This window comes from Juglans regia, chromosome 10 (genome assembly GCF_001411555.2).
Source record: "Juglans regia cultivar Chandler chromosome 10, Walnut 2.0, whole genome shotgun sequence".
Lineage (NCBI taxonomy): Eukaryota > Viridiplantae > Streptophyta > Magnoliopsida > Fagales > Juglandaceae > Juglans > Juglans regia.
Window position 1 is genome coordinate 960,518 of NC_049910.1, and position 14,526 is coordinate 975,043.

Sequence of the window (14,526 nt, forward strand, 5' to 3'; positions counted from 1 at the left end):
GAACAATAAGCATGCAATTCGATTAGTTGCATTCAGGAGACTGATAAAGCATGTCTTTGCATTGCTTGAGAATATTAGATTCTTGAACAGATCAAAATAAAGCAAATCCCTTAAAGGCACCAACTACATAGTCAAAAATCCTTGAAATTACACTAAGCTGTGCCCATAAACAATGTTCATATCACAAAAGAAATTGATCAAACTTGGAAAGCTAACTCAAAATTTTTTTTTTTTGCTTTCTAACTTCATTCACCCCATCCAGAAGCTAGAGCAGCAGCACCTTCAATAACAGTGGTGGTCACTGGTGGCACGGGAGCAGCATCCCAATCCCCTGCTGCTAAAGCAACTGCAGTTGAACAAAATAGGGTTAAAACTAATTAATAAAACAGGCCAGCAAATATAACAGATGCCAGCCAAATAAGTAGTTTTTCCACATAAAGATTTTAATTCTACAAGTAGTTCCACCTGGTTTTCCAACAAACCAAAATTATTCAAAAAGAAACAAAAAACAAAACAAAAGAAGGTAGTAAGGTTCTACCTGGTTCTGTGGCCCAAGTAGTAGGAACTGCTGAGATAGGATGCTGAACATGAGGGCTCCACTTAGTATCAGCAACTTGAACAGGCCACTGGTCAGAGGCAAGGGAAGGAGCAGAATAATCAATGAGTCCGTAATTGGGAATGGCAACTGCTTCTTCCTCCTTCTGTTGCTTAGCCTCCTCAGATTCACGATAGAAAAACAAATCTACATGCACATACAAAGGATAACCCATTTTCAATTGGCAGTTTAGAGCTGTGAAAAGATTCCACCAAACAAAGCCCTCAAGTTTCTTTCTCACCATCACATCCCACTTATGTCCAGGACGAATAGTACCGCGCATCTGCAGAACCTTTCTTGCCAAGAGCCAAAAGAGACCCTATGCTATGCTTCCCCTTGTTGTTGGCAGGGATACCAATATCAACGTGTCGCATTGGTGAATCAGTGTCACAGAAGGCAATGGTTGGGATATTTCCAAGAGCAGCTTTCTTAATGGGCTGCAAGCAGCTTTTAGTAGTGAGTAAAAATAAGGACAAACAAAAGACAAGACAAGCAAACACAGATGCACACAGATCACGGCAATATACATAATCTTCTAATATATGATAGCATTCAAAGTCTTCAAAACTCTTATGCGAATAGCTTTCACAATAAAACCCCTCACAAACTGAAGGTCCATAGGATAGCAAAGATTACCTTATGCAACCAAAAACATCAAGAACGACTTAGAAACCGCTAAACAAAGCTTATTTTCAAAAACAGGATCTAGGTAGAGATTCTAATTTACATTGTCAACAATTTTATTCAAAATGATAGCAATAGCTAGACAATTGACAATTTGGAAAACAGGCCAAAAAAAAAAAAAAAAGTCTCAAATAGCACCAGAGTTCAAAATATTCTGATCTACAAAGTAGTGAAAGAATTACACGCTTGTTATGAAATCAAAAAATTCTACCTCAAGCCCAAAAGGGCTAAGTCTGAACTCTACATACTGGAAAAAAAAAAAGAGGAACTCACTGGTGAAGAATGAAAACAGAGAACTTAAAATGACAGCTGACTTGACTTGACTTGGCTTGAAAACAAAGAACTTCAAATGACATCTTGTAACAGTCTCCCCAGCTGTTGTCAATAAAGTCTTGCGCCTTACATCAGCTGACTTGACTTGAGTTCCAAGAACCAATTCAATCCCTACAGAGACCGAGATCCCAAAATAAATACCCACATTGAGAGAAACATGCACCAATATTTACATGGCTCCAATCAACACACAACACATATCAAGAACATGTATCAACAGAAAGGTATTCTACTGAGTAAATTTCTTATTAGCCTATTTAATTAAAAATATAATAGTGAGAGAATGTGACTACCATGTTCCTTATACCACTTTGGGGTTAGCCTTTCCTCATTAGTGCCAACACATGTATGAAATGATGGAAGGCTTGCACAATCTGCATGTTAGCACTTATTTCAGTAACCAATTCAGATATAACCTCAGCAAAAAAGATGAAAGAAAGAACTAAATGAAAAACTAATCAGCATTTGGCTATCAATTAAGAACATCAGGAAAAAATTTAATCCCACTTCACCCAAAAGTGCTACCCTAAAACTCCAGGATCATCACCCTTGAGGTTGTCATAGCAGAGTCTAGATACCAATGAAGCAAGAGCTTCCAGGAAAATGATCAGCTTATTCACTAGGTTAATCCCACTCTGTTTTTGGTGATTTAGATTCCATGATATAATTGAATAAGCATTACAGCATGTCATTGTCGTTTCATTTTTCCAAAAAACCTTCATTTTTTTGATAAGTAAGAATCATTTTTTTTTTCTCGGAAAACCTTCATGAACAGGACTGTAGCTACAAAGTTCTGTGATTTCTTAATAAGAAACCGACATACAACCCAAAATTAAAAAATAAGGAATAAAGATCTTTGCTTTCCATTTCATCTATATTTTTTTTTGCTACAAAAATAACATTTTTCTTAAAGAGAGAGGAGGACAACACCTATATGAAGGTTCACACAAAAAATTAGCGCTTGAAACCGGAGGACAAAACGATTAGGACTCAAAAATAATGCATCACAAATGACACAATGATTTCAAGAATCTGTATTTCATATCCTAACATCTGGCTTCCTCTCATTTTTTCTACATTTAGCAACACACGGAAAGAGTTCACCAAGATAAACTTAAGAGCCATACGGAAAAGATTTACCAACACCATCGAGAATAAAAAAGAAACAGAAGTCTTCTTTAAAAAAAAAAAAAAAAATAGAAGTATTCGATTGGGCCTTTTCAAGACACCATCAGGCCCATAAAGTACGGGCCTACTAACCCAGCCCAATAAACAGGCCGTAGTACTAGTGGGTCAGAGTGAGAACTTTGAGGTCAACCAGAATCACCTAGAGGCCCATAGATGTTTGAAAGATTAATAATATACAATCTACATCCGCATCTGCATCCTTTGCACCTCTCTTCCCTTTTGTTTTTTATTTTTGTTTTTTATTACCTTTTTTTGGAAACCCTAGATTAGACCAATCACCACCCTCGTATTTCCTTCCACAAACCCTAAACCTCTCTCTCCTTCTGTAGTACTACACTATAGAAAGAAAACAGTGAGGAATCGATGTAATGAATAGGGAGAATGGATGAAAATCATAAACTTTATTGAAATAGTATTAATAACTACTCTCTTTGAGCGGGAGTGCCTCCACAAGATTCAGAACAAATTATGGGAAGATAACTACTCTCTCTCTATAATTTTTCTGAATTTTGAATGTGAACGTCAGTTTGTATAGAGATTTTTATGTTTAAGTTTGATTATAAGTGCTGGGTTTTGTATGTAAATTATGGGTGTATTGGGATTTGGTGACTCTGTGCATGCCTATGGGCACACGCTTTTTGGATTGACTTTCTGATTTTCCATCGTGGAGCCTATTATGAGAATATCCTATAAGAATAGGACATAAGCTATTTGATTCTTTCTTACTTTGTCCGATAAATACAAATATGCATAACTGTGATTCAAAATCTCGCAAATGCAAGCATGAGTCCATTATATATATCAACCGTCAAATTAGATACCCATACAAAATTTGTTAATTTATTTTACTAAACAATTGAAATTAATTAATCCCATTTTGTAACATTGATAATGGTAGAACTCATGCAGTCAGCCTCAAACTCGATCAAATTCAGCATTTGAAAGTACTCCATCATTGCAGAAGGATCGAGATGGATATTGATAGGCTAGCTACATTTGTATGTTGAGATCAATTGAGTTGAGTCGTGAATAATAATATTTTGTAGGTCTCATTGAGATGGATTTAACTTTTTTAGATTGAGATATGTTTAACTTTTTCAGTTAAAATGTATGAAGTAGGTTGAAATGAGTTTAACTTTTTTAAGAGAAGTTGAAAAATTAATGGGTTTCATCCGTAATTGATTTGAGATGAATTGAATTTGGTTCAACAATCAAACACAACCTAAATGATTAGCAGTTTATTTGTCTGTATTTATAACTTCAACCCTAGCTTGCCAAAACCCTGTAATTTTTTTTTTTTTTACAAAAAAGAGTTAATGCTGTAAGAATGCTTCTTGTGAGTATCTACAACTGAGTTGTATAAACAAATAGACTCTGTACTTCTTACTTTTCCCACATTGCATAAACAAATAATACCAATATGCTTCTTGTTGCTCCCAGGATTGATTTTGAATGCCCTCTTCTTCTGGTGCATTAATATAAACTTAAATAACATCATTTTAGATAAGCCTAAACCAAACGTTGTATCTTACCCCTCTTATTATTAATTTTAGAACTAATTCAGCACAACATCTGTTATTCTTTCTCAATACCATTCCTTGTCGCAACCCTAAAGTCATTGACAATTCCAGGGATTTCATCTGTCCTTAGACGCCCTGGAGGAGTGCATGAAGGGAGCACAAATGCTTACAAGGCACTTGTTGTGGCTGAGTATACTGGAGTCGATATTCAGTTTGTGAAGAATTTTGAAATGGGGGTTTTCAAACTAAACTCTTGAGTTCATCAAGATGAACCCCATTGGAAAGTTGAGTCTTTTGATATTTACAGACTCCTACATTCCATATGTTTCTTATGTCTGTTTTTCCTGAAAATTTTATTCTTGTGTAGGTTCCTGTGCTGGAGACACCCGATGGAACTATATTTGAGAGTAATGCCATTGCATGCGATGGTGCGGCTACCTTTCAAGCTAACCTTCAATTTTTTTTTTATTATGACTCATGAGTAGCGTCCCTTAGAATATTTTGAAGCAAGTGACACAACTTGGATTTCATTCTCGGTTGTTGCATGCACTTTCAATGCAACAATGCACGTCTTGTTAGGCGTTTGCAATTGTATATGCAATCTGGATAACCAAGCTAACATGCTCCCGTACTGAAGAATCGTTGCTTGTAATAGCCAAATTACAATTAACATTGATAGTCAGACATGCATGCATGCAGATTCACACCAACTTGTGTTTAACCCCTTTTTAACTAAAGAGGACGAGACCTCAATTTTTATTAATAATCTTCACTTATGGCCAAAGAATACTGCAATTACATGTAATCATCCTGGTATTTACAAAATAACCAAAGGAATTATGCCAAGATGACAAAATTATTATATTATAAATCTATAAGCATATCTTCATTGCACTTGTACAACACAATGAAACAACTTCAAGGAAAAAAAACATAGGATTTAGAAGAGGGATCACTTTAGACTATTAAGATTTCTTGTGGAGATCTAAGCAGAATCTTCAAGAAATGGATAGTCAGTGTAACCAACAACAGGATCGGAGGTGTAGAATGTTTCTCTGTTGTACTTATTGAGAGGAACATCGAGCTCAAATCTTCTAGGCAAATCTGGATTGGCTAAAAACAGACGACCGTAAACAACAAGATCTGCACGGTTTTCTACGATTGCCTTGTTTCCATCTTCCCTATCGTAACCCCCAACAACAAGAAAACTACCCTTAAAAGCCTCTCTCATAGGCAGAAGACTGTCGGGAGTGTTAGATTTTTCCGCAACTGTCTTCATTCTTGGCTCAACCATGTGACAATAGAGAATCCCATACTTGTTTAAAGATTCAGCCATGTAAAGTCCCAGTTCTTTTGGATTCGAGTCTCCAGATTCCAAATAGTCTGCAAAAGGAGATAGCCTTATTCCAACCCGTTCAGCTCCTATCTCATTAGCGACGGCTTCAACTATTTCCAGAGCAAATCGGCAACGATTTTCAAGGGATCCACCATATTGGTCCGTTCGATCATTCACTTGATCTTTCATAAACTGGTCGATTAGGAAACCATGAGCTCCATGGATCTCAACTCCATCAAAACCTATGCATAAGAGAAAAAACATCTCAGAAAGGAAGCAACAAAATTAAAGGCTATTTTGACACTAGACACAAGGAACCATGAAAATGCTGTAATAATCTCATTTCAATCCGACAAGCATTTGTGAACCTTTTTTATTCATGGAATTAATCCTGTAAGCTGAATGCTTGTCGTGAGTACATACCAAAGAAAGTCTCAAAATTAGAGAAACTGACTTGATCTGTGGGGCAACATATGCCAAAAAATCACATCTCATTTTTCCCAGATTACATAAACAAATAAAAGCAATATGTTTCCTGCTGCTCTCAAGATTGATACATGTCTATTTTGAATTCCATACTCGTTGGGTGCATTAATATAATAATAATGTTAGATACAGTCTTAGGGCATGCAAGCTCCGAGTATTCCATGTGAAAACAAAAAAAGTAGAGTATACTATTAAAAAATGAATTTTTTCAGGTGGATCCCATATTTGTCCACATTTTTCAACAGAACTGATGGGGTTGGCATTGCACATCTTAGGACCATATAAATCATTTCCCTTAACATGTGTAAACTTAAATAACATCATTTCACCAAACTTTCCCTGCAACAATAGAAGGTAGCTAACTCAGCACGACATCCCTTTTCCTTTCTCAGGAATGTTTTTGAACCCTAAGTGCAATTTTATGAAAAGAACTTACCAGCTGCAATAGCATTCCTTGCTGCAAGCCTAAATTCATTGACAATTCCAGGGATTTCATCTGTCCGCAGCCGCCTTGGAGGAGCGAACTGTGGAACATCAGTTCCATTAGATGGAATTTGTGGGGTCAAAGGTTTGTCAGTTGAAGAAATTGGAGCTGTAGAAAAACAATGTGAAAGAAAAAAAAATCCAAATTAACAAGCTGAGCTTAGAATTAATGTTTAATACAGTGTTTCCTTCACGTGAGTGTGAAAATAAATCAGAAACCGCCCGTTAAAAAGTTAAGAACTAAAAAACAAAAGTTATGATCTGTTATATGTACTCAAAACAGGATGTTCCTTAACAAAGCTCCACAAAGAAAAAAGCTAAAACATTGAAGAAATAATTTAAGTGCGAGAGAGAGATGATAGAGCTGTTATGCCTTCTTTGTCCAAAAAGTGTGGTTTTTGAATTGATGAAGGGTCAAAAGAATTAGTATTTGACTAAGTTGAAATAGAGCATGTGGTATCTGCCTATCAAAAACAAGAAAAAAATTATCTACATATCACCTTTACAAAAGAACAACACACTGAGAACCATGCTTTTCTACAATGCTTCCTTCTTAATAAGTATAAAGCTTTTGTCACTTATACCTTGTCAACATTTAATTCTCTCCATTCACAGGCAAAAAGCGCAGGCCAATTGTTCAATGTTGGAAGAGAAGAAGTAAAGGTCACTTTTAAAGACAAACCTTGATTTGAAACCCTTCCAACATGCCAAAGTTGACAAAAAAAGATTCCCCCCTTTGCATGAACAGCATCTACGATGGGTTTCCATGCATCAATTTGCTCTGTTGTCCATATGCCTGGTGATTCCGGAAACCTTTACAACACCAAAGAAACAAAAGTAAGTCATACAAAATTTACAAGGAAAGAAAGGGAATCCTCAAAATGCAAAATGTCCATCAAGTGTGGACCATAGAATGAACTTTACAAACTATTATAGTTAAAATTACCCCCGAGAAGTGTCGGAAACTGCGGTGGCTTCAGCAATTAGAAGGCCACCTTTGGAGGTTCTTTGAGAATAGTACAAGATAGCATGTGGCTGAGGAACATAGCCATAACATCTGTTTCTGCCCATTGGCGCCAAAACTACTCTGAAAAAAGAAAGTAAATGACACATACTCAATTGAGAAAGAAATCTTTCTAAACTGGAGAATGAGGTACATTATCAAGGTCACATATTCGTTGCCCGTTGCGAGCTAGAAGAATAAAATGATTATGCCTCTTTATATTTGTTATAATAGCATGAACTTTTTCGTTGAGTTCATTAATCATGATTCAAGTACAGCCAGATTTCCACGCAAAACAGAGAAATTTCAAGAAAAATCTGGATTGAAGTAGGAGAGAGAGGAAGTGAAGAGATCCTCTAGGTCCTTCGACCACCATGATTTCTCCATCATTCACACATTGCAAATGCTTCAACTTTTGTGAATGCAATATTCACAACTTATATAATCAATAAGCTTCACCCCCCCCCCCCCCAAAAAAAAAAAAAGGAAAAAAAGACTTTGCAAGGTGCATACCTATGGGATAGATTGAACTTCCCCAATTTGTAAGGAGTGAGAAGAGGAATGGTGGGAGCTTTAGCAGCCATTTGTAATGATAGTACTGGTATTATTTGATTGCAGAGATAAGTGGGATGAATTAAATGCGAGACCCAACTGGGTATTTATACAAACGACAATATATGTGTACTTGCAAAAGTATGAACATATTCACCTTCATCTTTTCCTCCGGAGGTGACGTATGTGATGACGCCTCGGGCATGAATATTGGAAGCATTTGATTGCAAAAAGGGCATTTGATTGACCAGAAGATTCGAGAAATATGAACATATTCACCATCACGGTGGTGATGTCCGTGATGACGCCTCCACCATGAAAGTTAGGAAGCATGCGGCTGCAAAAAGGGCGTTTGGATGGACTGCTGCACATCCGTCCGCAAGTTCCCGCCAGAATACGTTGACCATTGACCCGTTGAAACAAAAAGGTCAATAAAAACATGGGAAATTCTATGCATCTGCCTCACACCGGCACACACTTCACATCACTTTTTTTTTTTTTTTACACTCAATAGGTTGAGTGTGTGCCGGTGTGGGGCAGATGCATATATTTTTCCTAAAAACATTAGTTTTGCTGCTTATCATTTCTTTACGCTAACCATCACACATCATAATTATTTTTATTATTTATTATTTTTTAATTTTATTCTTTTTAAATTAATTAATTTTTTATATTCATTATCTATACACTATATATTTAATAAGAGAAAAATATTAAAAAAATAAAAAATTATATATAATATGTGATGTGAGGATGATAAATAAAATTTTTCATTTGTTAAATTCTTGATCATTGGTCCGATGTTCCTCATACTCGTAAGGATCACTTGATTAATGTTAAATATAAATGTATTTTTGTCTATTAATTTATATTTTTTTTATATAAGATATAATTTTACATGATATCACATCTTAAATTCGAGTCTTCACTCTATTTTTTATTTATTTACTTATATATTTCACATATTTAAATTTAAGTTTTAAAATTAATTAATATAATTCTAAGATATTATCTTTTATGGTTTCATTTTTAAATTAAATATTTATACTATGTACTTTAAACAATATTTATTATCCTTCCCTGAATCCATTCAGATGTATAAAAAAAACAAAAAGCCAATCACGACTCATTTGATAGGTGCCATGTCTGAATTGAGTCAATTGACCAACCAACCATGTTATTTAGACAGATCATTATGGTTAATATCATTCTCAGATTGTCTGAATTGATTTTTTCTTAAAAATATATTTAATGAGGTGATAAAAAAACGTGTTAAGAATAAAAAGAAACAAATAAATTTTAAATTTATATTTTTCGTTAAATATTTGATAATTTTACATATAAACTTTTCATATATTGTAATAAAATAATGAGATTGAACTATGACAACAATTATATAGGAATTATATAAAAGAGATAATATCGTGATATATATAAACTATAACATAAAAGAAAAAAAGTTGAATTTTTTATTATATTTTATATAAAAATTTAAAAAAATTATAACAATGATATGAGATGAGTTGAGATTAATTCTAAATCCAAATGAGTTATAATGAAACGCAAATACCTCTATCGTTTTCATGATAGCCAAAAATCTATTTAAAGTGCACAGAGAGTCAATCATTCTGACCAATAATATAATTGTGTTTCTAACCGCTGTCAATAGACATTCCAAGATAAAATTATCAGGATGATCCTTCTCTAATGATGAGATAAACTTTTGGTCAAATTATCAAAAAAGATAACCGCTTTCAATTTTTTTTAATTTTATTATATTCAATATTGTAGAGTATAGATTATCGAGATATACTTTTAAAAATTAAAATTTCATGTTAAAATATTTAAAAAATAATCATTAAATAGCCAAAATACAATTCACATTCATCGTTACGCATGCATGCAGAATTGCAGATACACAACAACAGGTGTTTAACCCTTACACCATGGATTTCCTCAAGATTTATAAGCATATTTTTCATTGCACTTCTACAGCATAAAACATAACAACTTCAGGGGAAAAAAAAACATATCACTCTGAGGAGGAATTATTTTAGATAATTTAAATTTCTGTCCACAGCTTTGGTCCTTGGAGATATCTATGAGGCATCTTCAAGAAATGGATAGTCAGTGTAACCAACAACAGGATCGGAGATGTAGAATGTATCTCTGTTGTACTTGTTGAGAGGAACATTGAGCTCAAATCTTCTAGGCAAATCTGGATTGGCTAAAAATAGACGACCGTAAACAACAAGATCTGCACGGTTTTCTACGATTGCCTTGTTTCCATCTTCCCTATCGTAACCCCCAGCAACAAGAAAACTACCCTTAAAAGCCTCTCTCATAGGCAGAAGACTGTCGGGAGTGTTAGATTTTTCCGCAACTGTCTTCATTCTTGGCTCAACCATGTGACAATAGAGAATCCCATACTTGTTTAAAGATTCAGCCATGTAAAGGCCCAACGCTTTTGGATTTGAGTCTCCAGATTCCATGTAGTCTGCAAAAGGAGATAGCCTTATTCCAACCCTTTCTGCTCCTATCTCATTAGCAACAGCATCAACTATTTCAAGTGCAAATCGGCAACGATTTTCAAGGCATCCACCATATTGGTCCGTTCGGTCATTCACGCGATCTTTCATAAACTGATCAATCAGGTAACCATGAGCTCCATGGATCTCAACTCCATCAAAACCTATGCTCAAGACAAACAATATCAGTTCACAAAGGAAGCACAAAGTTATTGTTGATCCAAGGAACCATGAAAGTGGTGTGATAATCTCATTTCATGCCGGGAAGGCAGCAAGCAATTGTAATTTCTTTTTTTTCTTTTTTTCTTTTTAAAAAAAGAGTTAATAATGTAAGAATGCTTCTTGTGAGTATCTACCAAAGAAACTGAGTTGATCCAAGGGGCAATGTTGCCTAAGAATAGACTCTGTACTTCTTATTCTTCCCACATTGCATAAACAAATAATTCCAATATGCTTCGTGTTGCTCTCAAGATTGATTTTGAATGCCCTCTTTCTGGTGCATTAATATAAACTTAAATAATATCATTTCAAATTAGCCTTAAACCAGACGTTGTATCTTACCCCTGTTATTATTAATTTTAGAACTAATTCAGCACAACATCTGTTATTCTTTCTCAATAATGTTGTTAAACTCAATATCAATTTTATGAAAGAACTTACCAGCTGCAATAGCATTCCTTGCCGCAAGCCTAAAATCATTGACAATTCCAAGGATTTCATCTGTCCTAAGCCGCCTTGGAGGAGTGAACTGTGCAACATCAATACCATTAGCTCGAATTTGTGGGGTCAAAGGTTTGTCAGTTGAAGAAATTGGAGCTTGTCCATTTGGTTGAAAACCTGAAGAAAGCAATATCAAAGAAAAAATTAATGTCTAAGAAAAAACTTCAATCACATGAGTTTGAAAGAAAACCACTAACCACCACTTAGTATAACCTTCGCATTATATAGGAATCCATATGCAAAGCCCATTAGTGGTTCTCTTGAAAGGTAATTTTCTTTCCAAATGTGGCAGATTATGGAACCATGGGCACTGCACACTACCGCACTAAAGATATTTTAGAAGTCAATCAGAACTTCCACTGGATCTAATTCCCAACAAAATCAGTTCATATACAATGACTCCTCCTCGATTAATGGTATGGAACCAAAATGTTGTATGCTTGTAAACCAGAACCACTCCTTCACTCGTTGCAAACTTTTTCAATATGAAGTTTTTGTCACTTGTACCTTTTTAACATTTAACTCTCTCCATTCACAATAAAAATGCACAGCCCAATTCATCAAAATTAGAAGAGAAGAAGTAAAGGCCACTTTCAAAGACAAACCTTGATTTGAAACCCTCCCAACATGCCAAATTTGACAAAAGAAGATTCCTCCTTTTGCATGAACAGCATCTACAATGGGTTTCCATGCTTCAATTTGCTCTCTTGTCCATATGCCAGGTGTGTCTGGATACCTTTACAACACCAAAGAAACCAAAGTAAGTCATAAAATTCACAAGGAAATAAAGGGAATCCTCAAAATGCAAACTGTCCTTCAAGTGTGGATCACAAAACGAACTTTCCAAACTATTATGGTTAAAATTACCCCTGAGCAGTGTCTGAAACTCCGGTGGCTTCAGCTATCAGAAGACCGCCTCTGGAGGTTCTTTGAGAATAGTACAGTATAGCATGTGGCTGAGGAACATTGCCATAAGATCTTTGTCTGGTCAATGGCGCCAAAACCACTCTGAAATTAGAAGGTAAATGGCACATTAACTTAATTGAAAAAGAAATCCTTCTAACCTCAAGAATGAGGTAAGCTAGCTTTAGATCACATATTTATTGCCTGTTGCAATCTACAAGACTAATATGATTACGCCTCTTTATATTTGTTATAACAGCATGCTTAATAGTACTAAAGGTAAGCTACAAATTAAAATAAACTAACAATCCATTTATGAAATGATTGCAGCAGAAGAATGGGCAGCTAGAAAATTTCACCAGTGGATAATTAGATTAAAAAATTTAATAAGGTTTGAGGAATTGAAGAGAAAAACAGTCAACACTAGCTAACAGAATCAGAAAGAAAAGTCTTTTGAGTAATGTAATTTTTTTTCCAAGAGTAAAACAATAAATAACTGTCAGGAAATATTTTAAAAGCCAAAACTGAGCAGTTTTGAAGGCAACACAAGTATATTTTGTTCAGGTCCTTTCTTCTCCAAACCCCAACCCCTGTACAAGTAGGCCAAACTGAATACAATATTTTACCTCGTCTCTTTCTCCTTTCAATACTATCACAGGCAGTTCTTTTTTTACCTTTGCGAAAAAAAAAAAAAAACCGTGTGTCCCTGAGGTTTTCCTCGTTCTAACAAAAATTTCCAAAAACTGAAGAAAAAACATAAAAAAAAATCACAAACACCTCTTCTCGCGGAATGGAGCATTTAAATGGCACAAGAGTTTATTGATCTTCTGGCTATAATAAACGCGTACAGGCACACACGAAGATAAAAGAACCAATAGAACTGAACAAGAGTTTGCTGGAATGCTGACATTGTATCCAGAGATATACTACGACGACAGATACAGTCATAATACCAACTGGGGTTTCAACAAACACATGTTTCTTGCAAAGTAAAAAGTGAACAAAACTATTCCCGCCCCAAGCATGATTACAACATCATGAGAAGTCAAATTAAGCCATCGCATATACTGAAAATTCATATCGTTGGGTACATACCTATGGGATAGATCGAACTTCCCCAATTTGTAAGGAGTGAGAAGAGGAACTGTCGGAGTTTTAGCAGCCATTTGCGATGATTATACTCGTAAAACTTGATTTCAACAAGAAGTGGCCGGGATGAATAAAATGCGAGATCCAACTGGGTATTTATAGAAGAAAAATTCTATTCATCTCTTTAAACTTCATAATTTTTTTATTATTTATCTTCAGCTTTTCTGCGGGCGGTGATGATGATGACGCCTCGGCCCCCTGAAGATTAATTAGAGGCATGTGGCTGCAAACTAATTGGACGGTCTGCGCCTCGCGCCACCAATCGTTGAAACTTATGTATATGAGAAATGATACTGGCAGTCGTGAGCGTGCAGTCGCCGTACAATCATTTTGAAAAAAGTAAATAAATAAGAGACCCATCTGAAAAGAAATTAATTTTTTAATAGTGGACTCTACTCTTTTTCAAAGCGACTGCACGGCATTTGCGCATTCCATGACTGTATGTAGCATTACTCTATGTATATTTGATAGAAACATCTCCTATATTTTTAAGACAAATCTTTGTCATACCGTCAGAATTTGCCTCTTCCTTGTCATCGTTTATGTATTTAAATGTTTTTTACTTAATAATTAATAAAATAATTTTTAATGTATCGATATATATTTTTTATTTTCTAAAAATATTTAAATATATAAAAATATATATAAAAATAACTTGAGTGGGGTGAGTGGTTTATACCACTAGTCACTTTTTTTTTTCATTTTTTTAATATATTTAAATATAAAAAATATATTAATATAATTAAAATTATTATTTTTATTTATTAAGTTAAAAAATAAATAAAAATCTCAGCAGTATACTGTAGCGGTCCCCTATAGTATTAGATTATTTTAAATAACTTTGTACTATTAATTTTCATAAATTCAGCAGTAACTTGAGTGGGACGCTAGCAATTTTCCTTTCTCAAATAACTTTGTACTAGTACAGTCAAAGCTGGTGGCACCACTCTATTTGAAGAGCCGTGGATAGTCATAATTATGAACTTGGACGTAGAATTGTCATAAATTCAGATTTAGGCTGTCCAGAAAACAGTTTTTTCACCAAC

The 14,526-nt window shown here is 34.8% G+C and overlaps 3 protein-coding genes across 4 annotated transcripts; all 3 read right to left on the reverse strand.

The window, feature by feature from the left end:
• Positions 1-26: 26 nt before the first annotated feature.
• On the reverse strand, positions 27-2,068 carry LOC109021116 (40S ribosomal protein SA-like). Of its 2 annotated transcripts, none has more exons than XR_004802572.1 (5): positions 1,906-2,068; positions 1,553-1,723; positions 837-1,032; positions 539-742; positions 27-346 (listed from the first exon to the last, which is right to left on the reverse strand). XR_004802572.1 is itself a non-coding variant. In XM_035694860.1 (5 exons), the coding sequence occupies exons 3-5, from the start codon at positions 876-878 to the stop codon at positions 246-248; spliced, it is 351 nt and encodes a 116-aa protein (XP_035550753.1). In that variant the 5' UTR covers positions 879-1,032; positions 1,553-1,723; positions 1,906-2,066; the 3' UTR covers positions 49-245. The 2 variants fall into 2 exon arrangements, 1 of the variants encoding a protein (XP_035550753.1); XM_035694860.1 differs by having other exon boundaries at positions 49-346; positions 539-743; positions 834-1,032; positions 1,906-2,066.
• A 3,100-nt stretch (positions 2,069-5,168) lies between these two features.
• On the reverse strand, positions 5,169-8,267 carry LOC108983625 (12-oxophytodienoate reductase 2-like). The gene is made up of 5 exons (XM_035694861.1): positions 8,142-8,267; positions 7,572-7,712; positions 7,308-7,438; positions 6,579-6,734; positions 5,169-5,898 (listed from the first exon to the last, which is right to left on the reverse strand). The coding sequence occupies exons 1-5, from the start codon at positions 8,210-8,212 to the stop codon at positions 5,306-5,308; spliced, it is 1,092 nt and encodes a 363-aa protein (XP_035550754.1). The 5' UTR covers positions 8,213-8,267; the 3' UTR covers positions 5,169-5,305.
• A 1,760-nt stretch (positions 8,268-10,027) lies between these two features.
• Positions 10,028-13,653, reverse strand: LOC108979796 (12-oxophytodienoate reductase 2-like). Its single transcript, XM_035694862.1, has 5 exons — positions 13,427-13,653; positions 12,296-12,436; positions 12,034-12,164; positions 11,369-11,545; positions 10,028-10,872 (listed from the first exon to the last, which is right to left on the reverse strand). The coding sequence occupies exons 1-5, from the start codon at positions 13,495-13,497 to the stop codon at positions 10,280-10,282; spliced, it is 1,113 nt and encodes a 370-aa protein (XP_035550755.1). The 5' UTR covers positions 13,498-13,653; the 3' UTR covers positions 10,028-10,279.
• Between the last annotated feature and the right edge of the window lie 873 nt (positions 13,654-14,526).

Bases quoted from the DNA above. Each gene is read 5' to 3' on its own strand.
- LOC108983625 (XM_035694861.1), bottom strand. From the start codon at position 8,212: ATGGCTGCTAAAGCTCCCACCATTCCTCTTCTCACTCCTTACAAATTG. The intron at 7,713-8,141 runs GTATGCACCTTG...TTCTTTTTTCAG, and splicing joins AAGTTCAATCTATCCCATAG to AGTAGTTTTGGCGCCAATGG. The intron at 7,439-7,571 runs GTAATTTTAACT...GGTGTTGTAAAG, and splicing joins GTTTCCGACACTTCTCGGGG to GTTTCCGGAATCACCAGGCA.
- LOC108979796 (XM_035694862.1), bottom strand. From the start codon at position 13,497: ATGGCTGCTAAAACTCCGACAGTTCCTCTTCTCACTCCTTACAAATTG. The intron at 12,165-12,295 runs GTAATTTTAACC...GGTGTTGTAAAG, and splicing joins GTTTCAGACACTGCTCAGGG to GTATCCAGACACACCTGGCA. The intron at 11,546-12,033 runs GTTTGTCTTTGA...TGCTTTCTTCAG, and splicing joins TGGGAGGGTTTCAAATCAAG to GTTTTCAACCAAATGGACAA.
- LOC109021116 (XM_035694860.1), bottom strand. From the start codon at position 878: ATGCGCGGTACTATTCGTCCTGGACATAAGTGGGATGTGATGGTG. The intron at 744-833 runs AGAAAGAAACTT...TATGTGCATGTA, and splicing joins ATAAGTGGGATGTGATGGTG to GATTTGTTTTTCTATCGTGA. The intron at 347-538 runs GTAGAACCTTAC...GTTCAACTGCAG, and splicing joins TACTTGGGCCACAGAACCAG to TTGCTTTAGCAGCAGGGGAT.